This window comes from Cricetulus griseus, chromosome 2 (assembly GCF_003668045.3).
Source record: "Cricetulus griseus strain 17A/GY chromosome 2, alternate assembly CriGri-PICRH-1.0, whole genome shotgun sequence".
NCBI lineage: Eukaryota > Metazoa > Chordata > Mammalia > Rodentia > Cricetidae > Cricetulus > Cricetulus griseus.
Window position 1 is genome coordinate 282160509 of NC_048595.1, and position 27849 is coordinate 282188357.

The following is a 27849-nucleotide window of genomic DNA, read 5'->3' on the forward strand; positions in this document are numbered from 1 at the left end:
TCATGTCTTCATCTGCTGTGAAGTTCCTCAGATCGTGTCAGTTCATTGACAATTAAATAAACCCACAGCGATTCCACTGTGATGAAAAAACTCACTGGAAGATATGTTTCCTATGAATCCCACTGTAAATAGGAGATTCCAAAAGCATATAATCCACTGAGGAAATTTAAAAATGAATGTGGCCTGGTGGTGGCGGCGGCGGTAGCGCACACCTTTAATCCCAGCACTCATGGATCTCTGTGAGTTCCAGACCAGCCTGGTCTACAAAGTGAGTTTCCCTACCCTGTTTTGAAACACCCCCCCCCCCCAAAAAAAACCCAAAAACAAACAAACTAACAAACAAACAAAAAAAAACCAGGAAAGTTAAACAATAATGGCTGTCAAGGTCAAGAAACCCTGAGAGACAACAATGGCTACATCAAGAATGTCTGGGTGGGATGTAAGAAAAGCTGCTTTAGCCAGGATTTCATGTGTGTTTCCAACAGCACATGTATCCCCAGGGCTTTCAAGCAATATGAGTGTGGGGTTCACTTTCAATTCTTCTAATTAAGGCAAGCTCCTCCACCAAACTAATATTTTGGTCTGGGATATCTTCAGTCTTCCATTTGGCAGCTGTGTGTCCTTGTCTTTTATTTTATCCTTCTGTGGCTGCGACTGTTTGCTTATTTGGAAAAAGGATTATTCTAATACCCGCTTCCAAATCTCGTGGGATCACTTGGAGCTGGTGGTGAAAGGCCACCCGCGGTTATGTCGCAAAAAGCCAGGAGGTTACCAGCACAGCATTGCTATATCAGTGCTTCTAGGCAGGGTTGTGAAAAGAGGGTGGGACCAAAGAAGGTTCACTCACCAGGACAGGTCACATACTTTGCAGAGCCAGGTACAAAGTGAATGCAGGATTCGTGTAAGAGAGAGAAAGGGGGGGGGGGACAGACAGACAGACAGAAAGGCAGACAGAGAAAGAGACAGAGAGAGACAGACACACACAAACACAGAGAGAGAGAGAGAGAGAGAGAGAGAGAGAGAGAGAGAGAGAGAGAGAGAGAGAGAGAGAGAGAGAACAAAACACAGCTGAGAGGGTTGGTTGGTGGTTCAGTTGTCTGGGTGCTTGCCTAACATACATGAAGCCCTGTGTTCAGTCTCCAGCGCTGCTTAGGACCTGGAATTGGGCTCACGGTGGTAATGTGCCCCCTTCCCCCTTAAGAATGATCTCTGTCCCTAAGTGCCTTTGGAAGCTGGGAGGACAGATCCCTAAGGGATAATTGCTTTGTGGCCTGCGGGTCTGGAGGAGGCTTTGGCCACTGGCTAGTGCAGGCAGCAGGCGCCGCCTCCGCCTCCCCTGTTCTGTTTACTTGTTGCCTCAGGAGACGCCCGCCCGTGTCCCTGGCTCCGTGCGCTGCAGCACTCTGACTTCTTGGGTCCTAGCAGCATCTTGGGGGTTCCAGCCAACATGAGCCACAGCAGCTCTTCGGGCTCTGGGAGCCTGGAGCGCCCCAGCAACGCCTCACCGCCCGAGGTAGAGTTCCCGCAGCTGTTTTCTGGGAGGGGCACGGGAGCCTCCTGTTTGCACAGTGTCCTGGGTGAGATTGGAGTAGCTCAGTTCCCACTGGGGCAGTGATCAGGAATGGCTGGTCTTGAAGTGGTGCCACACGGCCTCTCTGACTACTGAAACTGGCTGAATTCCACCCAGTGGCCTTCCCCCGCGGTTCTTCCCCTCCCTATCCTTAGGGAACAAAGGGATTGCTTCACTGAACTGAATTTTCCATTTGGAGCAGTGTTTTCTAACCTAGAGGTGGTAGGCGAAGCATTGGGCCCCTCAAGGCCATAGGCTGCTAACAGGTCCCCAGATAGTGTTTGGTTGGAGCTATTTGCTCACTACTCCTAGGAGGCCTTCTGAGGGGGAGGAGAGAGAGAGAGAGAGAGAGAGAGAGAGAGAGAGAGAGAGAGAGAGAGAGAGAGAGAGAGAGAGAGAGAGATAGTTCTGGAGTGTGTGTGTACTGCTTTTGGAATAAATCTAACCTAGGAGGTGCCCTCAGGACATATATATCCTCTGGGCAAAATTGGATAGAAAACATAGGTTGGATTTTTCCAACATGCTATCAGAATTCAGTTATTTAGAATGCCTGACTATCACCCCACTTTTAGGTTTCTCCAATTCTTCACATAGTGTGGGGAACCAATATCATGGTATGCAAATACATTTAATCTTTCTTCTGACAACTTCATATTTGTTATATTTTATCTTAGTGTAGTGTCTGTTGTCTTTGAATTAAGATGGTTGAATCATATATGTGATACTCTTGTTACTATTTTTAGTGAAACCATTCAAAGTCAATTACAGATCCTAACCCTCAAATGTATTCTTGTAAGAATAAGGGAATTCACTGAAGTGCAATGGTCAAATTCAGAATATTTAGCACGATTATAATCATATTATCTAATGTATATTATCTGCTAGATTTTGACAATTATCCCAAGTGTAAAATACTATCACCCCCCCCACACACACAATATGTTGAGTGTCTTTAAATTTGAACTAGCTCCTCAGCTTTCTGCAGCTGTGACTTCCCGTGAGCTGATTATTGGAGGGGACTACATAGGAGATTCTGTGTCTTGGTACATTACTTCAGGAGCTGTGTAATATCATCATGGCTGTTATTACTGATGTTCCCAACAACGGGGACTGTATCTAGCAGATGCTTCCACTATACAATATCCCTCTGTGATAAGTAGACAATTATAGGGGCTGGGAAGATGGCTCAGTGGTTTAGAGCATATGTTGACCTTACATTGACATGCTGCTGGCTCACAACCATCTGTCACTCTAGTTCTAGTGGACTCACCACCCTCTTCTGGCCTTCCCGGACACCAGATTTGCATATGGCGCACACACACACACATATATACTTGGCAACACATTCATATACATAAAAACATTTGTATAATGATCATAATCATCATAATTGTGCAATTGTCTTTTAGGATAAGCCCTGATCTTAATAAAGGACAATTTTTGCTACACCTGGGATTTGAGCTGGCTTGGAAGAAATAGACTTTATTGAGAAGGGCAGAAACAGAAAAGCCAGCATTTGTTACAATTAGAATTCTAGTTTATAAAAATATTTCATCTAGCCGGGTGGTGGTGGCGCATGCTTTTAATCCCAGCACTCGGGAGGCAGAGGCAGGCGGATCTACGTGAGTTTGAGACCAGCCTGGTCTACAAGAGCTAGTTCCAGGATGGCCTCCAAAGCCACAGAGAAACCCTGTCTTGAAAAAGATAATCTTAGGTAGATAATGAGGACAGGACGTTTTGAATTATATAGTTGGGTTGCTCAGGTGACAAAAGATGCAACTAAGACCTAACTATCTTTTAAAAATTTTATGCATTTCCTGCTGTGATGCACTGCAAAATGGATTACAATACAAAGCGTGGATAGGAGGCCCCTTTCTGATAGTGGGGACTGAGTCACCAGGTTTGGAACAAAAGCGGGACTCAAGCAATCTCGAGTATTCTACTTGTCCAGAATATTTTGATTAAAAATTCTTTAGGACTTTAGAACTTGAATGTTCTCACCAGAAATATGATGCATTAGTTAACTTTTTTTTTCTGTGATAAAATATCATGACCAGAAATGGCTTATGGAAGGAGGAGTTGACTTGGGCTTTTGGTTCTAGTGGGAAAGTCCATATTGTGCAGAAAGCATGGCAGCAGGCAGCTGCCAGGAGCCAAGAGATCACATCTTCAAACAGACACAGAAAGCCGAAAGAGCAAAGTGGAAGTAAGGTTGTGCTGTAAATTCTCAAAGCCTGCCCCAGTGACATGCTTCTTCCAGCAAGGGTTCCAAAGCCTCCCCAAACAGTACCATCAACAGGGACCAAGTGTTCAAATATGGAAGCTGATGGGGGGGGCATTTCTCATCAAACCCACCACACACACATGGATCATAACACCACTTGCTATTTTTTGGGGGGGATTTCATCATCAATGTATGAAGGGCACTTCACAGAGTGTCTGCTGTGATACTAATTATGGTCTACAAGAGCTAGTTCCAGGACAGCCTCCAAAGCCACAGAGAAACCCTGTCTCAAAAAACCAATAAATAAATAAATAAATAAATTTGCCATTAGGGTCCCCACTGCTATAACTGTCACTGATATTTCAACCAGTAGCTCTGCCATTACCTCAACAATCCATTTCTTGAGGATCCAAGAGTGAGGCTGAAGCTAGAAAAAGAAATGAGGTTTTGCTTTTCCTAGAAAGTTAGAGTTCGTGGTCAAGGGAACTGGAACCATGATAGGGATGCTCCTTCTCTGGTGTCACTTCAGGAGGCAGATTCCATGCCAAGATTTTCTCAGTTGAATTTACCAGAATCAAATCACCCACGGGAAAGAGCTTCACATACCTAGAAAATGTGAGAGCTGTGGGCGATGTAACTTCTTGGGCAGGGAAGAGGGGGCCATGCTTTGGAGAGTTCATAAACAACGTGGTAGAACCTTGAGTCCCCTTGCATTTGCAACAATAGCGCTGTGTGAAAAAACGCTACCCAAAGATGGGGTACTGGCAACAATCAACAAAAACTGTAAAGCAGGGATTTAGTGAAAGGTGTTTTGATTTCCTGTTCAGGCCACAAACCATGGTGGCGTTCAGGCTATTTTGTAACATTGCTGTTTTCACACATTTAGAGACACTGAATGGAAATTATGACTCCAGTAGGAGCTTCTATTGGGAAACGGAGCAGTCCTCTTTCCTGTGTGCATTGCACAGGCTGGAGAGATGGCTCAGTGGTTAGCAGTGCTGGTTGGTGGTACAGATGACCCAGCAGGCACATAAGGAGCCAAATGACTGAATATGTTAAGGCAAAAAGACATCACTTGAGGTGATTATAAAGATTTCATTCACCAGGAAATTGTAACAGTTCTAAATGTGTATGGAGGAAATAGTATAGCCTCGAAATACAAGAAGAAAACTGGGTAGATCTGTTAGAATGAACAGACAAACCCATGTGAGGTAGCACATGACCTTTCTTTTGACACTGAACATTTAGTGTGTGTGTGTGTGTGTGTGTGAATGTGTGAGTGTGAATGTGTGTGTGAATGTGTGAGTGTGTGTGTGTGTGTGTGTGTGTGTGTGTGTGTGTGTGTGTGTGTGTGAATCTTTAGACTATGAAATAATTAGACCTAAGCCTAGAAGTACTTCATTGGTAGGGACTGAATGAGGTGAGATCTTTATAATATTATGAACAAAGGAAAATTATCGAATCATTTGAGAACATTAGATAACCCAGCTTTAAGAGAATTCTACAAAATCTTGGCCAGTACCCTTCCCAAGTGTAAGGGCCTTGACGGAAGTCTGAGGGGGCGTGAAAACCAAATGTACTATGGGAGCCTGCACTGGCTCCTGGTTAGGAAAGGCCATTACTGCAGACACTAGAACTGGAACGAGTTCTGCAGAGCAGGGATACTGTAACAATCTAAGTTACAGGGAGGTTGGGAAGATGTCTTTGATCAGAAAGCCTTTGTTCAGGTTTTGCAACATTTCCAAAATTCTAAGTCATTGCAGAGTAAAACAGCCAAAAGAGAAATGAATCAATGATGACAGGTCTGTTCATTTACACTCATTGACTTTGAGATTTTTTATTACAACGTTCATCTTCTCTTGGCACCTATTCTCCAACCACCTGGCTTCAGAATGTAGTGTGAGATAACACCTTCAAGAAATGGGTAGAACTTTTCAAACAGCAAAGAGATATCATTTCTTTTCATAATGTACTTTAAAGAGATCTTCTTTACTTAGTTTCAGCAAAGAGGATGCAGATGCATTTCAAACAGTAGTGAATACTTCTTGGTTTCTACTTGGATTAAGTTGATGAATTTTCCTTTTTCTATGCTGAAGGACAACGTCATTTAAAAAATAATGTACAAGAGGGTAACACTGGTGAAACAAGGAATTATTTATGCTTTTTTTTTATTTTTGCTCAAGGTTTCATGCTTTGTTTTGCTTCCAGTTTGTTTTCTCCTTTGAAATTTGTGTGTTGACAGCTTTGATCCAGGGGTAGGGAAGTTCAAAGGCATTGTTGACATGGACTAGGATACTTCACTCTTTAAGTTACCGATATGCCAGCCTCACTGGTGGCTACACTTTAGGTATCAAGATATATATTGCTTGAATCACTATAGGTTGCTTATAAAATTATCAAATGGAATAAATAAATATCTCTGCAGGACAGTAGGGAGGGTATTAGTTCACAAAATACTACCTGCTTTATATTTCTGTGTAACCCAAATGATTTCCCTCTCATTGAATTTTCCTTTATATTTTTCTTCTCAAATCTTCCCTATGGATAGTCATTTTCAGAAGCGTGGCTTTTGGGAGATGAAGGTCAACGTATTATAACCTCAGCATCAATGCCAAAGGCAAGAGTTTTAAGACCCAAGGGTAATTAGGGTGTTTCTATAATTCTCTTTGAATTGGGGTCAAAGATGCAGATAGTAGGATTTCTGATAGGAAGTTTTGATGTTGAAACCTAATTGTTTGAATTAAAAAATGAGAACCTAGGAGGAAGTGGGAACCACAGGGTTTTGCTAGTGAGTTGTTGGGATAGTCAGTCACAGGACCACTGTCTCAGTCATGCTGTTACACACCAAAGACACAAGAGTCCCTTCCTGCTGCAACTGTAGGGCCTGTCTTAAAGTCCCAGTCTCATAAAAGTCATATATGAGTAAGAGAAAAGAGTTTACTAAAAAGTAAGCAATAGAGAGTAGCATCAGAGATCGATAAGGGCTCTGAGAAGAAAATCAGACAGGGTCATAAGATGGCGGTTCATAGGGCGTAGGGCAAGACCCATTTTGCTAGGGTAAGGAGGGGGAGGAGATAGATGGCAATGGTCTGAGTCCTGGGTAACCTGAAAGGAGCGTGCCTAGAAGCAGCAGGCCTGCTGATGGGAAAGAAATGATGTAGTTTAAGCCAGACATTCTGGATTTCCAGCCAGAAATTCAAGAATTTGGGAGGCTGAAGCAGGAGGATTGCTATGATTTGAGTCCAGCTTATTCTTCTTGTATTAAAAAAAAAAACCCACAAAACAACAACAAAACACAACCCACAAAAAGCTGCAAACAAAAGCAAACAACAACAGACTGTTTTCGGGAAGTGTGGCTTTTGGCTTAGGAAGGTCAACATATTGTAACCTTAGCATCAATGTCAAGAGCAAAAGTTGTTGTTTAGCAACATCAGAAACAAGAGCAGTTTGCTAACTGATGTTTCTCAGTTTGTGGATGTGCAATGCCTCTCCATGACTGAGTTCCTGGAGGCATTATGTTCCTCTCATTGTAGCACATGAGTAGTCCATGACAGTCTATTGATGATATGAAAGACAAAGACAGGCTGAGAAACAGCTACGTGACAACTGCATGTCATATGCTCACTGCTGCTTTGAGGGAACATTACTGGGATAATTGATGAATAATTCTGCAGCCTTGTTAAATGTCTTGAAATTGGCAATTACATGAAGAGTAATGTTCTTGGGAAATGTGTGTCGAAGGACTTGGGGGTAACGGGCCATTTTTGTGTGCAAATTGTTCAAAAATGATTCAGCAATTGGAATCATAATTCACAAATGCAGCCAAATGTTCTCATAATTGCTGACAGAGTCTAAAATATTCTGTCTTCATTGCATTATTCTTACAAGTTTTCTTCATAATGAAGAAAACAAAAACAAAAAACCTTACCAATAAGTGCCAGTCAGCAAATGTGGTTACAGAGGAGAAAGTACTGGTTCTGGCGATTGCGTTTATCATTTAATTAAGTAACAACTAATTAGTACTAAGTGACGTGGGAGATGGCAAGCATGGCGAGTGTCAATACACAAGTTCATTTTAGGATGCATCGATAAACACGATGCAGCAAACTCAACGACCTGGGGTTTTCATAGATTGGAGTGTGGGGGTGGGCGAAGGGAGGCCTTAGACAACTGAGTTCCATCCTCATGTGAGAACACAGGTATAGGAGGTCCTATGAGCTAGGGAGAGTGTTCTCACTGAGAAAACCTTGGTGTCAGGCTTCCCAGCCTTCTGAACTGTGAACAAGAAATGTTTTTGGTTTAAGTTGTCTAGGCTCTGGTATTTTGTCACAGGAATTCTGAGTAGACTGACAGACAGACTTTGGAATGTACTCAGGTCTTACACCCATCGGATCCGATTCAGGGAGAAGAGAAGGCTTTTGGTAACATTATGCATAGTATCACTGGCTGCAGAATCATTCCTCACATAAGGGCTTCCCCACAGCCTTTAAGCACAAAACGGTAAATTGGGTCTTGGAATTTTCTTAGAGGAGTAGATTCTTGGTGCTGTAGCCTGCAGGGCTGCAAGCAGTGGCTGCTCTGACCCTTTTTGTTCACCCAGGTTTTCTTTAGGTGTTAGCGGATGACGCATCAGTCTGTGGCAATGGCTAGTGTACAGCCTGGACACATGCAGTGAATATACACTTTAGAGATGATGTCATTTAGGCAGGGAAAATGAAACTTTTGGTCATGTCTCCATTAGGAGACGTTAACCAGAGCAGAAATATACCTCTCTCCCTGGGTGAGGAACTGCACCCCATTGCTTTCTCTTTCTCCCTGATTGTGATGGTGAAGTGATCTTGAATATATTGGCCTGGGGATGAGGATTAGGAGACCCTCTTCGTTGTTGGGGAGTATTATTTTAAGGTGTGTTGCTTTTGTTTATGCTGCATTTGTTTAACTCTGGGAAACTGTGTTACTTTCCCTGTCTAAAATGCCTGATGGTCTAATAAAGAGCTATATAGCCAATAGTGAGGCAGGAGAGAGAAATAGGTGAGGCAGGCTGGCAGAGAGGATAAATATGAGGAGAAATCTGGGAGAAAAAAAAAGGGTGGGGGATTGAGACAGGAAGGAGGAGGACTTCAGGGGCCAGCCGTGAAAAAGTATACAGGAATAGAGAAAGATAAAAGTCCCAAGGCCAAAGATAAATGGTACAATTTAAGTTAAGAAGAGCTGGAGAGAAACAAGCCAAACTAAGGCAGGGCATTCATAACTAAGAATAAGCCCCCATGTGTGATTTATTTGGGAGCTAGGTGGTGGGTCCCTCAAAAAGCCAAAAGAGTAAAAAAATTACAACTACATTTCATGACCTCGTGACCTCAACTCTTTGCTCTTGGCCCCAGTGGACATCAGGGTTGGCTTCAGTCCTTGACTCTGGTTTCTGAGGGTTCAGTCAGCAACCTGGTCCACACTGCCATTCACTGGTCCTTTGTGTGTTCTGTCTCGTTCTTTTTTCTTTTCATGGGAAAATGAAAAGCCATGATATAGTTTCCACCTAGCTAGTCATCAACAGGGCATTCTGCTGCCTCCATGCTACTTATGTGGCAGTGTTCCCAATATGTGGTCATTATCAATCCTGACAGTGGTACTGGCACCTAATGCCTCCTACAGAGAGAGATACAATTTAAATGCAAACACACTGCTAGATGCTGAACACAGGTCCTGAAGTCAATTAATTTTTCTGTGACTTACTTGAGTTCAGGTTGAGAAATTATCTCATTAATATGGACTGAATTTTCCTTAGCTCTCCGGAGTTAAAATATACACTTCTAAATTGACCTGATCCAACCTGTAAATTTCTGGACTTACAGAAAAAAAGAACTCATCTTTTAGACAGTAGCTGGAAAAGAGATTTACGAATTAAAGTTAAATGAATTTCTTGCCCTCAACACTACATATAGGATGCAAGGCTGTCATTACAGTAGTCAGACTAGCAAATAGTAACATTGGGAGTTAGGTAAAAATTCTATTTATGAAGAGATTATTTTAAATTTTTGACCAGACAGATATAGGATAGTAATATAACAGTTCAGAACATGGGCTTTTGGGGCTGGAGAGATGGCTCAAAGGTTAAGAGCACTGACTGCCCTTCCAGAGGTCCTGAGTTCAATTCCCAGCAACCATATGGTGGCTCACAGGCATCTATAATGAAATCTGGTGCCCTCTTCTGACATGCAGCCTGAACAGTGTATACATAATAATAAATCTTAAAAAAAGAATATGGGCTCTGGAGTCAAGCAGTCTTGGTTTGCGTTTTGATGGATCACTCATTCATTCATTCATTCATTCACTCATTCATTCATCCCACATACATTTGATGATAGCTAGTCACTGGAAAAAACAGCAGTGAACAAAACTGACATTCTCTTGCCTAATAGTCTCTTGGGACAAATGGATGTTGTATAAATAGTCCATTCGGATAAATAATAGCCACAGTGGTCATGACATAGAGGATAAAAGTTGATACCACGTGAGGAAATAAAACAAGAACTTAATTTATACTGAAGGGTCAGAAGAAGCTGATTTAATGGCTGAAGGGCCTTGGTGGCTGGAGCAAAATGAACATGGGGGAGTTAGAGTTGAAGGAGGGGAGGAGGGGCTCCCTGTCCTCTTAGAGCCTTGTTTTCTTTTATCACAATGTGGATAACACCATCAGCATCAAAGGTCACCCCAGGATTAAATAATGCTGCCTTGAATTATGCTTAGTGCAGGCTTGGCTTCAGTATTTAACACTTGGTAACTACATGGACTAATTGCACTTCCTTTGTGGAATTCAGGAGACGGTGTAGACAAAAAATAGTGTGGGCCAGGGTTGGATCCGCCAAAGGGGTTTTGAGTAGAAAAGACACAGCAGAACGCTTATGGAAGGTTCAAGAAGAATATATTTTAAACATGCTACCTTCATTTATATTTTTGTGTATTTTGGTAACATCCCAGATATGCACAGTTGTACACTTTATATAAATGTATTACTTGCAAGATACAAGCAAAATGATTTGTAGATCCCAGGGTAAAATCATGGGTTTAAAGGATCAGATGAGTGTGTGGGATGGAAGTCAGTCTCTACAGTGCATTCCCTGTGTGCCCCTTGGTCAAGACCAAGCTGCTCATGTCTTGTAACATTACTGTAAGGGCTAAACGCTTTGAAGTTAGTATAATGATAGTTTGTATTTTTATGTATCCAGTCCTTGAGAAAGGATCATTGAGTGTTGTTCTTCAAGGGACAAAGACTTGATTACAGACATCTTTTCAGAGGTGTGTGTGTGTGTGTGTGTGTGTGTGTGTGTGTGTGTGGGTGTGTGTGTGTGTGTGTGTTTGTGTGTAGATTTGCATGTGTCATGGCATATTTGTGGAGGTCAGAGGACAATCTTGGGTGTTTGTTGTCTCTTTACATTTTGAGACAGGGTCAGTCTCTCTGTTGTTTTATAGTTGTGTAAGCCAAGCTAGCTGGCTATAGGGTTCCTTTCCCAGCTTCACATTTTCCTGCAGGAATGCTGGGACTGCAGACACTTGCCATTGTATCCAGCTTTATGTAGGTTCGGCAGGTTTGAACTCAGTTCCACACATTTGTGTAGCAGTCATTTCACCCATGCAGACCTTTCCCCAGCCATGTTAAAATGGCATTTTGAAAGGGCCACAGAAATAATGAAAAGCTGCTGATTAAATAGTGACCCTTCATCAGGGACACCATGAGAACACAACCCACAGAATTAACTGACTGGAACTCACGGGGACTCACAGAGATCAGAGATCCTGTAGAGGTCTAACGTAGGCCCTGTGCATATATGTTATGGCTGAGTAGTTTGGTGTTCTTGTGCGATTCCTAACAGTGTGAGCAGGGACTGTCTCTGACTCTTTTGCCTACTTGTGGGACTCTTTCCCCACTACTGGCTAGCTTCATCAGACCTTGATGTATGTTCTTTGTATGTGCTTGGTCTTATTGTAACTTTGTTATGCCTTGTTTGGTTGATGTCCCTGAGAGGCCTGCTCTTTTCTGAGGGAAGACAAAGGAAGGGAAGGTGTGGGAGGGGAGGGGGGAAAGCTTCAGTCCTGAGGTACTATATGAGAGAAGAATAAAAAACAATATAGTGACCCTTCATGTGATGAGTCTCAATTTATTGGTGAAATGCTAGTTGGTGTTGCTTTTATGTGAGATAGGCACCCAAATCCTTAAAATGTTTGTTTCTTTTGACACAGCCATGTTGAAAGACATTGCTGGAGGGTCACAGGTGGCAGCCTCCCCATGGCCTAGCAGCTTACTTCATTAGCTCAGCAACATGGAGCACCCTCCCTAGCAAGGCTTCCTGCTCTCTACCTGCACTTATCTGGAGAATGTCCCTGGGCCTGGAGGACTGACCTTATCTAAAAGCTGTCTCTAAACCAGATGCCTGATTCAGCTTTTGCTTGACCCTTTGCACAGATCCCTGCTGAGAAGACCTGTGCTAGGGGCTCTGCTATAGGAGTCTACTGCCACGTACTAAGCCTTGTGATAGGAGTGTGCCACTTAATGCAAATTAGCCCCCCCCAACCAATCCTACATATTCCTTATACTCTGGGATAAAATTGAGCTGATTCACCAAAATCTGTCTCCTGAGGGCTGTCCCTGTTTGTGCTCATGGGCCACCAAAACTCTCTGTGACCCCCATTTTCCTCTTTTCCTTCTCCTCCTGGTGACCAACAGAGGGAAAGAGGACCCCCACACAGCCATTTCCTTTTTAGGAATCACTCCTAAGAATAAATTAAAATACATCTTTACGAAGGAATATTATGTAGGGGGTTAGAACTGCTGGGATTGTGGGGACCCTTGGAGATGGAATAAATAAATGCATTTTGCAGTAGAAGATGAACTTCTGTGGGTCCTGGAGTAGAATTTTATGGAACAGAGAGAGAGATGCATTTTGGGTGGCAAGGGGGAGATTTGAATTTGTGATGATTTAGCCTGAATGTCAGCTTGAGTGGGCTGTGAGATGCCTAGTGATTACTAAAGTACACTCCTCAGTGTGACTATGAAGGCCTTTCAGAGAGGACCAACTAAGGGGGAGAAAACCTGCCTTGAAAGACTGTAGTATCATCCTACAGGTGAGGGGCGGGCTTTGTAGAATAAACATGAACAAAGGGAAAGATCACTGGTGTAGGCATTCTTTATTGTTCCACCTCCTGGCTGCCATGACATGAGTTGTTCTTCTCCATTAGGTTCTCCCCCCACCCCCCCATGGAGGACTGAAGGTTGGGAACTGAGATGTGTTGAGAGCAGAAATGGGGGAATGTGGATTCTGGTTAACTGAGGTGTGCTGTATATAGATAGCTTGGGGAGTTCATTTTTTACCTGTTTATCTGGGAGGGCTTTGTAGGATGTTTGTGTTGTCGCCTTGCCAGGAACTAGAATCACCTAGGGGACAGGTCTCCAGGGATACCTGTGCAAGTTACCTAGTTAGGTTGGCCTCTGGGCAAACCTGTGGGAGATTATTGTGGTTAACTGATGCGAGAAGAATCATCTTAATTGTGGGCGGGATCATTCCCTGGGCAGGGATTGTAGACTATATAAAATGGAGAAAGTGAGCTGAACTAACAAGCTTGTAAGCCTGTATTTATCCCTTCTTCCTCCTATGGATGCAATGTGAACAGCAACTTCAAGTTCTTGCTGCCTTACCCCACTCCCACTCATGATGGACTGGACTTTGAACAGTGAGCTAAAATAAACCTTCTTCTTCTTCTTCTTCTTCTTCTTCTTCTTCTTCTTCTTCTTCTTCTTCTTCTTCTTCTTCTTCTTCTTTTTCTTCTTCTTCTTCTTCTTCTTCTTCTTCTTCTTCTTCTTCTTCTTCTTCTTCTTCTTCTTCTTCTTTTATTTATTTATATGACTATTTGCCTGTATTCATGTATATGCACCACATGCATGCCTGGGGCCTACAGAGACCAGAAGAAAAGTGTCAGATTTCCTGTAGCTGGAGTTACAGATGGTTGAGAGTTGACATGTGGGTCATGGGATCCCAACCTGGGGCCTCTGCAACAATAGCAATGGTCTGACTGCTGAGCATCGCTCCAGTCCTGCCCTTCTTTATAAAAGTTGCTTTTGTCAGGGAATTATATCATGGCAACAAGAGAAGAAAAAAGACACCGAGGAAATGATCAGAGCTTCCCAGCAAGATCAGCACAAAGGGAGACAGGAGGAAGGGAGTGCAGGAATTCCTCATACCGTGTCAATATTTACTTATTTCTGGATAAGGCAGAGCTATTTCCGTCATGGTATTGACGCGCTTCAGCTCGGGTGTCTGAGAGCTTGGTGAATTTGTATTAGACAGAGGAGGCTTCCACACTTGCCTAACAGAACATACCCACATCTTGCTATCTGTCTTAGGGTTTCTATTGTTGGGAATAGACACACCATTACCACAGCAACTTTTATACAGGAAATCATTTAATTGGGTGGCTTCCAGTTTTAGAGGTTTAGTCCATTATCATCATGGCAGGAAGCATGGTGGCATGCAGGCAGGCGTGGTGCTGGAGAAGGAACTGAGAGTTCTACATCTCAGATCAGCAGGCAACAGGAAGAGGGCTGTGACACTGGAAGTAGCTTGAGCATAGGAGGCCTCCAAGTACCCCCACAGTGACACTTCCTCCAACAAAGTCACACCTCCTAACAGTACCACTCCCTATGAGCTTCTGGGGACCAATTACATTCAAACTACTGTACTATCTCAACAGGAATGAGGAATACACACCCAGTGGCTTGAATCTTGGACGCTGGAGGCTGGGGCTATAGCTCAGATGGTAGCACATCTTTCTTCCAACTAGCCTGAACCCACTCTGTAGACCAGGCTGGCCTCAAACTCACAGAGATCCACCTGGCTTTGTCTTCTGAGTGCTGGGATTAACATGCCCTGTTTAGTCAGCTTTCTTATACAACTCTGAACCATGACCCCACAGTGGACTGGGCCCTCCTCCATCTATTAACAATGAATACAGTTTCTCACAGATGTGGCTATAGGCTAATTGGATCTGGGCACACCCTTTGTGCAAATGATTCTAGGTGATACCAGGTTAACAATAAAAACTAAGGAGGATAGCCTCTGCTGCCTTCTTGGAATCCACAGCTATCTTTACTCTCTTCACTGGAGCCTGCAGGGGGAATAGGAATGAGGGTCCTGGGGAGGAGTGAGGTAGGTCTAGTTTAAGCTGGACCCACTTTGCAGAAGCCTGTGGTTCCTTCCTAAACTGAAGTCGTAGCCTCTGCCCCAAAGAGTGTGCTCAGGACATTCATCATTCTCATGCTATGTGATGACAGTTGCTAAATACAGCAGTGGAAGGGACTTCAGATTCACCTTGAATTGGACTAATTCTGGAATGAACTATAAAAATGTCATTCTAAACACTATTGTGAATCTTGTCCCTTGTATAAGATACTTAAATATTTTATTATGTGCGTGTGTGTGCCATGGCCCACATTTGGGGTTGGTTATTGCCTTAACTGTGTGGGACCCAGGGGTTGAACTAAGGTAGCCAGTCAACATTGGCCATGAGTACCCTTAATAGGCTGAGCCAGCTCAATGCTCCCAGATCTGCATGAATTCTTATAGGAAGGTTTAAAATTATTTGATTATTTACTTGCATGTTCTTAGGGTTTCCACATTCTCTTGTGTTCTGAATCGGGTCTCTAGAGGCTTTATTGCCATCAGAAGATGGTGTGTCCTGGAGGTCACAGGTTTCTCTTAACAGAAGAAATAGCTGCTGATAAACACAAAGCAACAATATTTTACGGAGGTTTCCTTGGGCAGAGCTAAGGGCTTGTTTGGAAAGAAAACAGATATTCAATAATGGAAGAGTCTGTGGTAATTCAGTTGAACATTATGGTGTGGTGTAATGCTGGAGCAAACGGGAGAATGGTTGGTTTGGGACCCGGAGGGGAGAATGGAATGAACTTAAGAGCTTTCGTGTGTCCCCTACTGGCAGTGACTTTCTTCTTCCTCCTCCTTTTCTTTCTACTTTTGTCCATGGGATAATATGACAGCTAGGCACTGTAGTAGTGAGACTGGCTCAAGACACTGCCCACAGGTCAGATAATTGAGCACACTGTGTACTGAATTCTGAGTGAGCTTATCTTTGCATTTACGGCACTGAACTGAGAAACTCTCCTTTATTCTGAAAAGACTATGAGCCACCAAAAGGCAATTTCATTCATTACCATAATAGTATCAGTAGCAGAATCAAATCATATGTAGTTGGCTCTCTGAAATGAATATAAAATTGCTTCATGGGCTAGCTGGGAGGTACCTAATGGCTTCAATTGTCCTCAAGGAAGGACAAGTGGATGGGGCCTTAATTTTGTCAGTGTGGATAGAGTGAAAAAATAAAGTGAAGATTGTTTAATACTACAGGTAAAATTGAGGGATTAGTAAAAAAGGACTACAGGAGGGCTTGACTAAAAGAAACCTCCTGAAATATCAACTCTCACCCGTGTTGCAGTCTGTGCTGTGCACCTCGTTGTCATTGTAGTCTTCATAGACAGAATGTATAGCAGGGTTAGTGTGTTTTAGCTATGCTTGTCCCTTAAAAAAAATACTTAACAGCAGATGGAGGACACCATGAAAACAAGATCCTCTAAACCAACATGATCAAAGCTCATACAAATTCACAGAGACTGAACCAGCATGCACATGGTCTGCACAGGTCTGCATCAGGTCCTTGTGTGTATATTGTAGCTTCCTGTTTATAGTGTTTCTATAGGACTTCTGAGTGTGTGAACTAGTGGGTCTTCAATTCTTGTGCCTTCTCTTGGGCTCTTCTATTTCTGTTCATCTTGTAGAACTTCAGTGTGTTAGTTTTTGTTTTATCTTATTCTATTTTATTTTGTTATCTTTTACTATTATCCCTTAGAAGCCTATTGGTTTCTAAAGAGACAAGAAAGGGAGTGAATCCAGGTGGGAGGGAAGGGGGGGAGTGGGAGGAGGAGAGGGAAGAGAACTGTAACCAGGATACATTATGTGAGAAAAATATATTTTCAATAAAACAGAAAAAAAACTTACACAGAGGACATGCCGTCTGATGATGAAAGTAACACACAGTCCTTGTGAAGGCCCTGGGGAATATGGGAAGATGAAAAGAGCCACAGTGTTTCTCCCACCCCCCCACAGGGCTTCTCTGTGGCTTTGGAGGCTGTCCTGGAACTAGCTCTTGTAAACCCAGCTGGTCTCGAACTCACAGAGATCCTCCTGCTTCTGCCTCCCGAGTGCTGGGACTAAAGGCATGTGCCACCAACGCCCGGGGAGCCACAGTGTTTCTTGCCAGCAGTTTTATTACACAAGTTATGTAAAAGTGAGCCATTGCACTCTCTCCTGGTGTTCAACACTGGAGTCCCTCCTGGAGGTCAATATTGTTATGAGGCATGCGTGCTTTGTTCCCCTTGATTCGTCTTAGGTGTACTTACAGGAAATACACATAGTGGTATTTTCCCTTTTCCTTTTGGGTTATGAACACAAGCATCAGGTTGTGGCTCTACACACTCTTGGTTTTGTTCAGTGATGTCTCTTGGAATCAATATAATGCTCCGACATACAGCTCTGTCTCCTATTTCTCATTTTTTTGGATTCTACAGTCCAGGAAGGCCTTTGTTTAATAACTGTCATCTTAACAGGAGTTTAATAACCTCTCCCCCTTTTGTTGTTATTATAAATCACACAATAATAATAATAATAATAATCTTTATACATGTCTCTGCACATGAGTGAATGGTTTTCAAGGAGAAGGAACTGGAGAGTCGAGCTGTTGGTTCAGACTGTATTTGTTTGCTTTGGTAGTGAAGAGGTTGACAGTAAAGTTTTGTCCATGCTTGGCAAGTTCTCGACATGGAGAGCTTCTCACCCACAGCCCTGTTTTAACTAAAATACATCCTTGTCCACCCATGAGCACTTGAAGATGTTAATACTTTGGGTACAGATCTGCTTTAGGTGAGGACCTGCTAAGATGAAGGGCGATTTCTGAGATGCTTCCTATGGCTCTTAATATTGCATTTAGTGGACACATTGCATTTTTATTAGAAGAAGATATAAAACAATGAGATAATTATAGCACTTCTTAAATGAGGTCATTGCATCACATCCTAAGTGAACTGTGCTTTGTGTTGAAAGAGATCATAGCCATTGGAGAACTTATCTTCCTCATAAAATTTTTTATTAAATGGTGGGCCATGTACACTAAGTGTACTCTCCTGTGTACACTTCAGCCTCTCACGGCCTCATGTGGGAAGTACAGCTGTGGTGGTGTGTGTCAGGGGGCCTTTTGAATCCTGAATGAGGCTGTTAGGATACGACCCTGCACTAAGAGCTTCCACCACGTCTTCTGCTTTCTTCCCAGGAGTATTTAGCCACCTTGGTTGTGTTGTGACTCCAAACACTGGCTGTCACTAAGTGTCCTGGAGGTTTTGTTTGGCATCTTGTGGCTTGCCACACGCAGGTCATGGCAACGTTAGATGTCGAGTTCAGGGCTGCTGAATGACTTGTGTGGGCATGAATGTGTCAAGCACCAGTGGTTGTCAGTTGAGTAGTCTCTTTCTCCTCCCCTTCCTTTTTTCCCTTCTCCTTCTCCTCTTCCTTCTCCTCTTTCTCCTCCTCTTCCTCTCCTTCTTCCTTCTCCTCTTCCTCTTCTTCTTTTTTGATTTGGGCTTTTTGAGATAGGATCTCATGTAGCCAAGGTTGGCCTTCAAGTTGCTAAGTGGTCAGTGTTAATCTGAAAGTCCTGATCCTGTTGTCTCCAACTCCCGTGCTTGGCTATCTGCCCTCCTCTCTTTCCCCTCCCTCCCTGTCTTCCTTTTCTCCTTTCTTTCTTTCATTGGAGAGGCAACCCAAAGCATCACTCGTGGGCTCTACTACTGAGCAGCCACATCACTTTTCTCATATAATAGTAGAAGATCTATTTTTCTTGTAAGATACAGGGTTTTTATGTGTTGTACAGGTTGGCCTAACACTCTGAATCCTCCTGCCTCAGCTTCTTGATTGCTAGGATTTATAGGTGTTGGCCATGGTACCCAGCTCCAAAGACCGATTCTTAAATGCCTTCTCTCTACCATGGTCTCAGGAGTGTGCTCATCATTATTTCTTGGGCTGCCTCTTGCTTCAACTTTGAGAACAAGACCCAGCATATTCTATGCATTTGAAATACAAAGGAAACTTCCTTCTGCGATATCTTTGTGCAATCTCAGATGACAGACTCGTTAACACTCCTTTTAATGCTTTGTCTTTTGTGGAAACTCCACCAGGAAACTGCCAATCATCCCATGGAATTCCCAGGCACCTGGGAACAACTGAACCATTACCGGAATGTGGCTGAAAACGTACAAAGTGAACTTGCAGCGACTTTGGTCAAATTTGAATGTGCTCAGTCTGAGGTGAGACACTGTACACATTTCACCACTAAGAAGGGCATCCTTTTAGCCTTTCACATAGTGAAACCTGATAGTAAGCAAGGGATTTTGACCTATTGACAAAGATTAGACTTGCTTTCTTGTGTGCTTAGCACCTCCAACTCCATCCTGGCTTTCAGATTTCAGTGATGTCTGTATAACCTGGGGGACACCTGAGGACTTTGGGTTAAAGTTGCATGGGCCTTGGGGAACTTGAAGCCCCCTTCAGAATGTCTTCCTTTAATATGGATTGCTTGTATTCCAGAGTTCTTAGAAGGGTTTCTGATTTCTCTTCATGTGGGAGTTCTGATTGTCTGGGCAAATTCTAATGCTGACTAGTGTAGTGGAATTTCAGAGCCTGTCTGGACTCATTCTCCTCCCAGTGCAGTGGCTGTGAGAGGTCTGGACTGGCCTGGGTGGGGAGTTGGGGAGGGGTAAAGTGGGGGAGGTTGGGGGGGGTTAGGGGGGTTGGGGGGATTGGGGTGGGTAACTAACAGTGTCATTGAGGGTTCCAGGGACCAAATGAGAGATGAACTTGTAAACATGTGTGTGATTCTGCATGCATGCACATTCCCAGTTCCAAAGAACCACATGTGTGTGAAAATGGTCCCACAGAAGAGACGGACCTTCTTGGTCAGCAGGATGCAAGCACCCTCCAGCATTTTTTTTTTTCAAGACAGGGTTTCTTTGTGTAGCTTTGGAGCATATCCTAGCACTTGCTCTGGAGACCAGGCTGGCCTCGAACTCACAGAGATCCTCCTGCCTCTGTCTCCCTGAGTGCTGGGATTAAAGGTGTGCGCCACCAACGCCTGGCCCCCTCCAGCATTTTGATGCTTCAGAAATCACAAAAGTCCCTTTGTATAATTTCCCTTTGTTGCCATATTTCCCCCAGGAATCTGAGTATTCTTTCTCTTTGCCACCTACAATTATGGTCTAGAAGGCAAATGGGAGAGACACAGGGATATCCTGAACATCTGGATTTACTTGAGAAACAGTTGTGGCTGTGAAATCACAGTGTGGCTTGGAGGTTCCCTGCATCATTGTAAATCAGCACTAAATGCAGCCGTACTGATAGAGTAAATGAGTTCCCACTGTAAAATATTTTATTGCTTTTTGTAATATCTGCCACAAATGTTTCCTAAATAGTATGAAATCAACTTAAGACATTACTCTTTTTTTTTTTTTGCCTGTGTGCTGGGCATTGAATTCAAGGTCTCTCACACACGATACAATGAATTACTCTTCCTCAAGGCTATCACAACAGCCTTCAACTGATTTTTTTTTTAAAACAGGTAGTCTATGACTATTAGGAATTTATCCAGCCATAATTTCCAAGTTGCTAACACAGATCCAAATTCAAGAAAGAGAAAATGAAACTGGACTAGGTCATTAATAAAAGGCAAAATTTTCAATTACAACTTTGGCTCTTTGGGGGAGGTATTTTTGTGGCACATTGTTAAATCCCTTTGGTTTCCTCCCCCCCATCCCTTCACTTTAGCTCCGAGACCTCCGCTCCAAGCTTCTCTCTAAAGAAGTTTGCTGCCAAGAGCTGAAGGCTGAAGTGGAGAGCTACAAAGAAAACAGTGCCAGAAAGTCATCTCTCCTTATCTCTCTGAGGAGTAGAATTCAGGAGCTCCAAGAGGAATCCGCAGCGCTTTCGGCTTCTAAAATCAGGACAGAGACCTCTGCTCACACCACGATGAAGGAGAACCAGGAATTAATGAAGAAGGTCCTGGAGCTGGATGAGAAATTGCAGTAAGAAAGTTGGAAATGTTTCCCTGTTTGTTAGTGGCCGTACTAGCTTCAGATCTCAGCTTACTTCTTGAATGAGCTTTGAATGTTATACATTATTTTTCCTTGAAACTCAAACTGAAAAAAAAAATTACAGACCTCAGATGTCTTTGTAGTCTTGGAGACTTTGCTCAAGTTCAAATGTTGTCAAGTATTTCAACAAACAGCACTGTGGTGTGCATGCTTAGAAGCTGTTGATGAGAGCTGCCAGAGCTTATTACATGTGTAGTATGAGATTTCCCTTAAGCAGAAGCTTAACTATGGAGTGGCAGGGAAGCTTACAGGAGTGTAGAGGATAGCTAAAAAATGCAAGGAAGCCAGACAGCCCCTATTAGGTTTTATTGGCATTGTAGACAGAGAACTTGGAAACTCAGGTTTTTCACACTTGGTTCAGCCAAAAGGCTACTATTAAAACAAAATTAGGAAATGCTTGCTTCTAAAATATATTTTAAAATTGTATGTTTGACTTTATTTTTTTTAAGACAAGAGTTTCTCCACGTAGTCCTGGCTATCCAGGAACTGGAGACCAGGCTAGCCTCAAACTCACAGAGATCTGCATGCCTCTATCTCTCAAGTGTTGGGATTATATTAACATGTTTTGGGGACATGGTGTTGCTGTGTAGCACTGAAGTTAAGATTGTTCTGCCTCTGCATCCAGTGTGCCAGGATTACAGTCACGCTGTACCATACCAGCTTTAAATGTCACTGTATTCCATTTTAAAAAGTGAATCAGTGCTCCCAGCCCCTGTTCTCCTCCACCCATAATCAAACTTCTTTTTTTTTTTCCAACATTTTTTTTATTTGAATTAGAAACAGGATTGTTTTACATGACAATCCCAGTTCCCTTCTCCCTCGTGTCCTCCCCTACCCCCTCCCAACTAAAACCCTATGGATCACCTATCCTTTTTGCTCCCCCTGGATGGTGAGGTCTTCCATAGGGTGTCATCAGAGTCTATTGTATCCTTTGGGATAGGGCCTAGGCCCACCCCCATGTGACTTGGCTCAGGGAGTATTCCTCTATGTGGAATGGGCTCCCAAAGTCCACACTTATGCTAGGGATAAGTACTGAACTACAGGAGGTCCTGTAGAATTCCGAGGTTTCCTCACAGAAACTCATGTTCCTGGGGTCTGGATCAGTCCCATGATAGATAGGTATTCCATCTATCAGTCTGGGGAGCAAGAGTTCAGGTCAGCTGTTTCTGTGGGTTTTACCAGCCTGGTCTGGGCCCCTTTATTTTTCACTCGTCCTTCTCTGCAACTGAATTCCATTTCAGTTCAGTGATTAGTTGTGGGTGTCTGCTTCTACTTTCACCAGCTGTTGGTTGAAGGCTATAGGACCTCTACATTGGGTCCTTCCATGAGTGCTATGTCTAAAAACTTCTTACTCTGTTTTCTGTGTGCTCATTTTCCTCCAGTCTTTATTTGACAATACCATTTATTTTACAGGCATTAATATTTTGATCAGTCTTTCCAACTAGAACATAAGTTCCATGGGGCAAGGATTTTTTTCCATTTCTCTTACCTCTGCGTCTTTCTCACCCTTGATAGGATCCAGTGCACAATTATATTAATTAATTATCTACTAGATAAATGCATAATACAAATGTCATATACTTATTGTAAAAACACCCTTTCAATGCAGATATTCTCAAGAAGAAATTAAAGTTATTCAAAACCAAAAAACTTACTCAAAACCTTTGCTTATAGGAAATCTTATTAATATTTTTGAATAGATGATTTTTGCCCAAATTGCATTATGTAACATAGTACTTTTACTGACTAATACATTGTTGATGTTTTAGAAAGTCATTTAGTTCATCATCTTTTAAAAAAAGGTTTATTTATTTTATATACAGTGTTTTTCCTGCATGTATGCCTGCATGCCAGACGGTACCAGATCTCACTACAGATGGCTGTGAGCCACCATGTGGTTGCCAGAATTGAACTCAGGACCTCTAGAAGAGCAGCCAGTGCTCTTCACGGCTGAGCCATCTCTCCAGCCCCTAGTTCATCATCTTGATGGCATTTTATGTCCCATTTCTAAATTAGCTTAACGGAGAGCTAGAGAGATGGCTTAGCAGTTAAGAACACTTCCAACTCTTTCAGGGAAGGAGGTTGGTTCCCAGCATCCACATGGCAGCTCACAACCGTCTGTTTATAACCAGTTCCAGAGGATGCAGCGCCCTCTTTGGATCTTGATAGGTGCCGGGCACACATGTGGTACACATATACATACAAGTAGGCAAACTCTCATGCACATAAAATATAAATAAATAAATCTTAAAAAGCTTTACTCACTTAAAACTAGTTTCTTGGTTCTTTCCTATGAATACTTAGATTAGTTTCATTAAAAGTTTACTATAAAACAATCTGAACAGGACATCTGCAGGCACTCACATTTTTACATTTATGTGATTATTTCCTTAGCGTAGATTCTTGGAACTTTGTTAGGTCAGTTAAGAAGCAAATAGCTATGGACCTAGTTTAGCGACCTTTGCAATAGAGCTGTGATGTTGACATCTTGTGGCCAGTGTGTGAGGTCATGTAGGCAGATCTATCAGAGCTGTGGTAGGCACTGTGCTTTTCGTACATGCAGAAACTACAGATAGACCAACACTAGTCATTTATTAATACACTTTCTTAAATGGAAATATGATATGCTTTTGAGTACATGCAATTACGGGCTTTGTTAATCTTTGAATAGAGTCAAAAATTTTGCAGTAAACACTTAACGTGGGAAAAAGAAAGCAATAATCATGATTATTGTCTAGAACACTGAAAAAATGATAGCAAATTACTGAGATGATTCTAATTTGCCTTAAAAGTATGTCTGTTTTTTGATGATATTTCTGAACATTTAAAGCATCAGGGAGGCACTGTGCTATTTTAACAAACCTATTGGAGACCAAATACCTGACATTTCCTTGACTTGTCAATTTCCATACATTACTAATATGCTAAAGATTCTCTCTGTGTGGCTGCTCATATTGCTCTTTGCTGGTGCTTGAATATTTTTTCTCCACAGGAGAAACCCCCCTGCTTCAGATAGTATGTATGTATGTATGTATGTATGTATGTATGTATGTATTTATGTATGTATGTATGTATATATGTGTATATATCTATCAGTTATACTTGGCTATGAACCATAAAAATCACCACATAATGTCTAAAAAGAAAATGAAACTTGATCTTCTAGTATCCATACAGTGCCATTCTCTTCCCCTTGGAGGCCCCAGGAGAGGCCCCAGGCCTTGTGGATTGTGACCACACACATGGCAGAGGGTCTGTGTATATGAACTAGTGCTTGCCTTCATGTCTGCAGATCAGATGAAAACAGGAGGCAAAGACTCTTCTGTTATTAGGGCCAGATACCATGAAGATTTTTATCTTCTACAGACTGTAGGTGTGCTGAAGTTGCTTTGGCATTTCTCATTTCCTGGCAGGGTTTAGCTGCCAATCATTGCTACTGGGACACTATGATATATTGAAAATGGTGGTTATTCCCCATGGAGAGCTTTAGTTCTGACTTGGTTTGATGAATGTTGTCTGCTATAGTGCTAAATCTTGATTTATTTATTATTTTACTGATAGAAACTGCTTGAAGGAAAATGAGGAGTCTAAGAAACAAGGCTTAGAGAATCTCCGGAGACATGAGGAATTTCGGACTGAGCTTTGTGACTGCTTGAGTCTAGACAAGAAACATGAGGAAGCATCCAATGAAGATTTAATTTTAAAGGTATTTTTGCATGCAGGTTAAAGGCACTATACACACAGGGTCATGTAGGCAGAGTGTTCCTATCCTGCAGCCACTCTCAAACAATCATTCAGAGGCTTACTATTAATTACAAATGCTTGCTCAATAGCTCAGGCTTATTACTAATTAGCTCTTGCATTTTAAGTTAACCCATATTCCTTATTTATACTCTGCCATGTGGCATACCTTTATTAGCATGAGGCATTCATATGCTCCCTCTGCATCTGGCTTGGGACTTCCCGACTCTGCCCTTCCTCTTCCCAGCATTCTCTCTGTGTCAGGCTGTCTCACCCAATCTCTGTCGGCCCAGCTATTGGCCAGTTAGCTTTTTATTAACAATGAGAGCAATATATGCTTACAGTGTACAAAGATTGTTCCATAGCAGGGTTGTTTTGACATGCGACAGGAAAGGGAACTCTGGTGGTTGACTCTTGGGATGGTAGGAGACTGGGACAGTAGCCCAAAGGTAGTGTTAATTAATGATGTAGACCAGGATAGACCACATAATTTCTATGAACTTCAGTTCTAGAATCCTCACTAGTATTGTTTGAGATTAGTGTCTAAAATGGATTAATTATTTTGTCTAAAATGTATCTAGACATTCAAATGTAATTAATTATTGCAATGATTTGTTTGTGCATAAACCTTTTCTTTTGGTTACAAACACACATACATAAACAAAATCAGATATATAAAACATTAATGTTTTTAATTTCCATTGATATCTTTAAATGAACACAAGCAGCATTAGACTTCATAATGCATTTTCAAATAAAATGTTTTTTTTTGTGGCTTCTCCTCCTCCCTTCTGTTTCCCCCATGTTCCCATCCCTTCTTGTATCCTTCAAAGATGGGAACAGGGCTAGAGAACATGTGACATGAAGTGGAAAGATGTGGGCTATAGGTTGTACTTTTGTTACTCCCAGGCTACTGCCCTCTTCATAGTATAATTAATAAAACATTCCCCACAACTCTGCCAAAAAAAGGGTCATTTTGGGTGTATGTAATGAGTAAAAAGCTAGACTTAGTCCTAAAGTACTTTGACCTTTTACACTGGAACTAATAAGATCTTATCCTTTGGCAGATTGCTATTAAAGGCAGAGATTGATAATTTTAATGTAACATTTGGCTTGATACATAGCAATTCATTCAGGTGTCTGTTCATTCATAAACATTTTGTGTCCTTGTGTCCTGACAGATATTCATACAGCCTCTGTTAAAAGTCACCTCCCAGTTGTCCATGAGTCAGCTCCTACAGTGTCCTCTGCAAGCAGATTAATTTTGATTTAGCCAGGGACTCCTTCTAGTTAATATAGGACTAGGAGCTTGATTGCACAAGTCCACTTTTGGTGTGGTTTTGGGGGATTCATGTGTATCATAAGCCAAGTGCTGGGCAGAGCAAAAGGGAACTTGGAAACCCCACCTGGGGGAATGATTCCCTTCCCTCCACTGGTGATGACCTAAGTGTATATCAGGAGGATTTCTGCTAATCGTGCCCCTTTATTTTCTGTATTCCCAATACTTTGTCATTTGGCCCTTACCTACCAGGAGAGCCAGTCACTCCTGTAGTCAGCCAACTTGTGCAAATGGTGGATGATTCCCTTGGATGGCCACTGTTACATACAAACAAAAGCAGATCCCACCCCTCAGCCACCTCCTGGATCTTATACTCTTGGCCACCATTCTGCTGCTCTGCTCATCTCAGAGTTAGGTATCAGATGGCTCTGAAGAACACCCACCCCCACAAGTATTCATTCTAGCCAGTCCTAAGCCAGATTACTCTATTTTACCCATTGCTTCTCACAGAAGCCACAAGGAAGCCACCTGTCCATATTTCCTTGTTCCATTTCCTTTTCAGCGGTCCCAGGTTTTCTCCAAGTGACTCTTACAACAAGGACATGCATAATGACTAATGTTTTCTTTTTCAAAACATTTTATTTTTGGTGTGTGTGTGTGTGTGTGTATACATATGTGAGTACAGGTGCTCCTGGAGGCCAGAGGTGTGAGATCCCTTAGTGATGGAGCCACAGGTGGTTGAGAACTTCCTGACATGGGTGCTAGGAACTGAATTTGGATCCTCTGCAAGAGCAGTCCACACTCTTAACCCCTGGGCCATCTCTCCAGCCCTGAATGATCTTTCTAACAGCAATGTCCTTGTAGGCCTCCTCAAACTAGAAAGTGTGTGTGTGGGAAGCCTATGCTTTAAAACAGGGACTACCCCAGCTGGATCAGGCACTTCTCTTTAAAAATATCAGTGTTGATAGGAAATCTTGTACCTACTAAGTGTTCCTATGAGAAGCAGAAGAAAATCCATACTATCAAAGCCATTTCTTTACTTTCCCATGCCTGAATAAGCAGATGGTAAAAAAAGGGGAGCATTCTTTAAAAAAAGATTTTAGTCTTAATTGTGTGTATGTATATATACATATGAGTATATGTACTCATGTTCTTGGAGTCCAGAAGATGGCATCAGATGCCCTGGAACTGGAGTTATAGGTAGTTGTGAATTGTTTGATTTGGGTTCTGGGATCCAAACTTGGTTTCTCTGGAAGATCAGTAAGTACTTTTAACTACTGATCCATTTCTCCAATATCTCCCATGTTTAGACAGGGTCTCACTATGTCTCCCTGGATGGCCTGGAGCTCTCTGTATTGATAAGATAGCCTTGAACTCAAAGAGATCCACCTACGTCTACCTCTTGTGTTCTGGGATTTAAGACGTGTCACTTTACCTAGCCAGGAAGCATTCTTAATAATTTCTTTGATATCTGTTTCACCAATGTTCAATGAATGTGTATTGCATGTGGGCACTGTTTTGGGGATATAGCAGTGAATGACACAAGACTAATTTTACACCCTTGGGGAAACACCCTTCTTTCCTGGTTATGGAATTGAGATGGTGCCAAGGTTAATAACTGTATTGTCACCCTATCTGGTGAAAGGTTCTGTGAAGAAAACTACCTTGTGATGCAGGGTTAGGAAATGAAGGATGCCAGAGGTATGGGAAGCTGGCTTAGGCAGGCAGGCAGGTTGGGGCACTACCCCTGAGGAATTATGTAGAGCGATGCTGGGAATGAG

At 42.4% G+C, this 27849-nt stretch overlaps 1 protein-coding gene across 2 annotated transcripts in view; it reads left to right on the forward strand.

Moving 5' to 3' along the window:
- Positions 1-27849, forward strand: part of Ccdc170 (coiled-coil domain containing 170) — an 85587-nt gene that overhangs the window by 10494 nt on the left and 47244 nt on the right. Inside the window, exons 1-4 of one of the 2 annotated variants that reach the window (XM_027401015.2) lie at positions 1298-1513; positions 19081-19209; positions 20723-20979; positions 24610-24754. In XM_027401015.2, coding sequence (XP_027256816.1) covers positions 1448-1513; positions 19081-19209; positions 20723-20979; positions 24610-24754 — 597 coding nt within the window. In that variant the 5' untranslated portion in view covers positions 1298-1447. Of the gene's footprint in view, positions 1-1297; positions 1514-19080; positions 19210-20722; positions 20980-24609; positions 24755-27849 lie in introns of those variants that run through there. The other variant, XM_027401016.2, reaches the window with a different exon arrangement.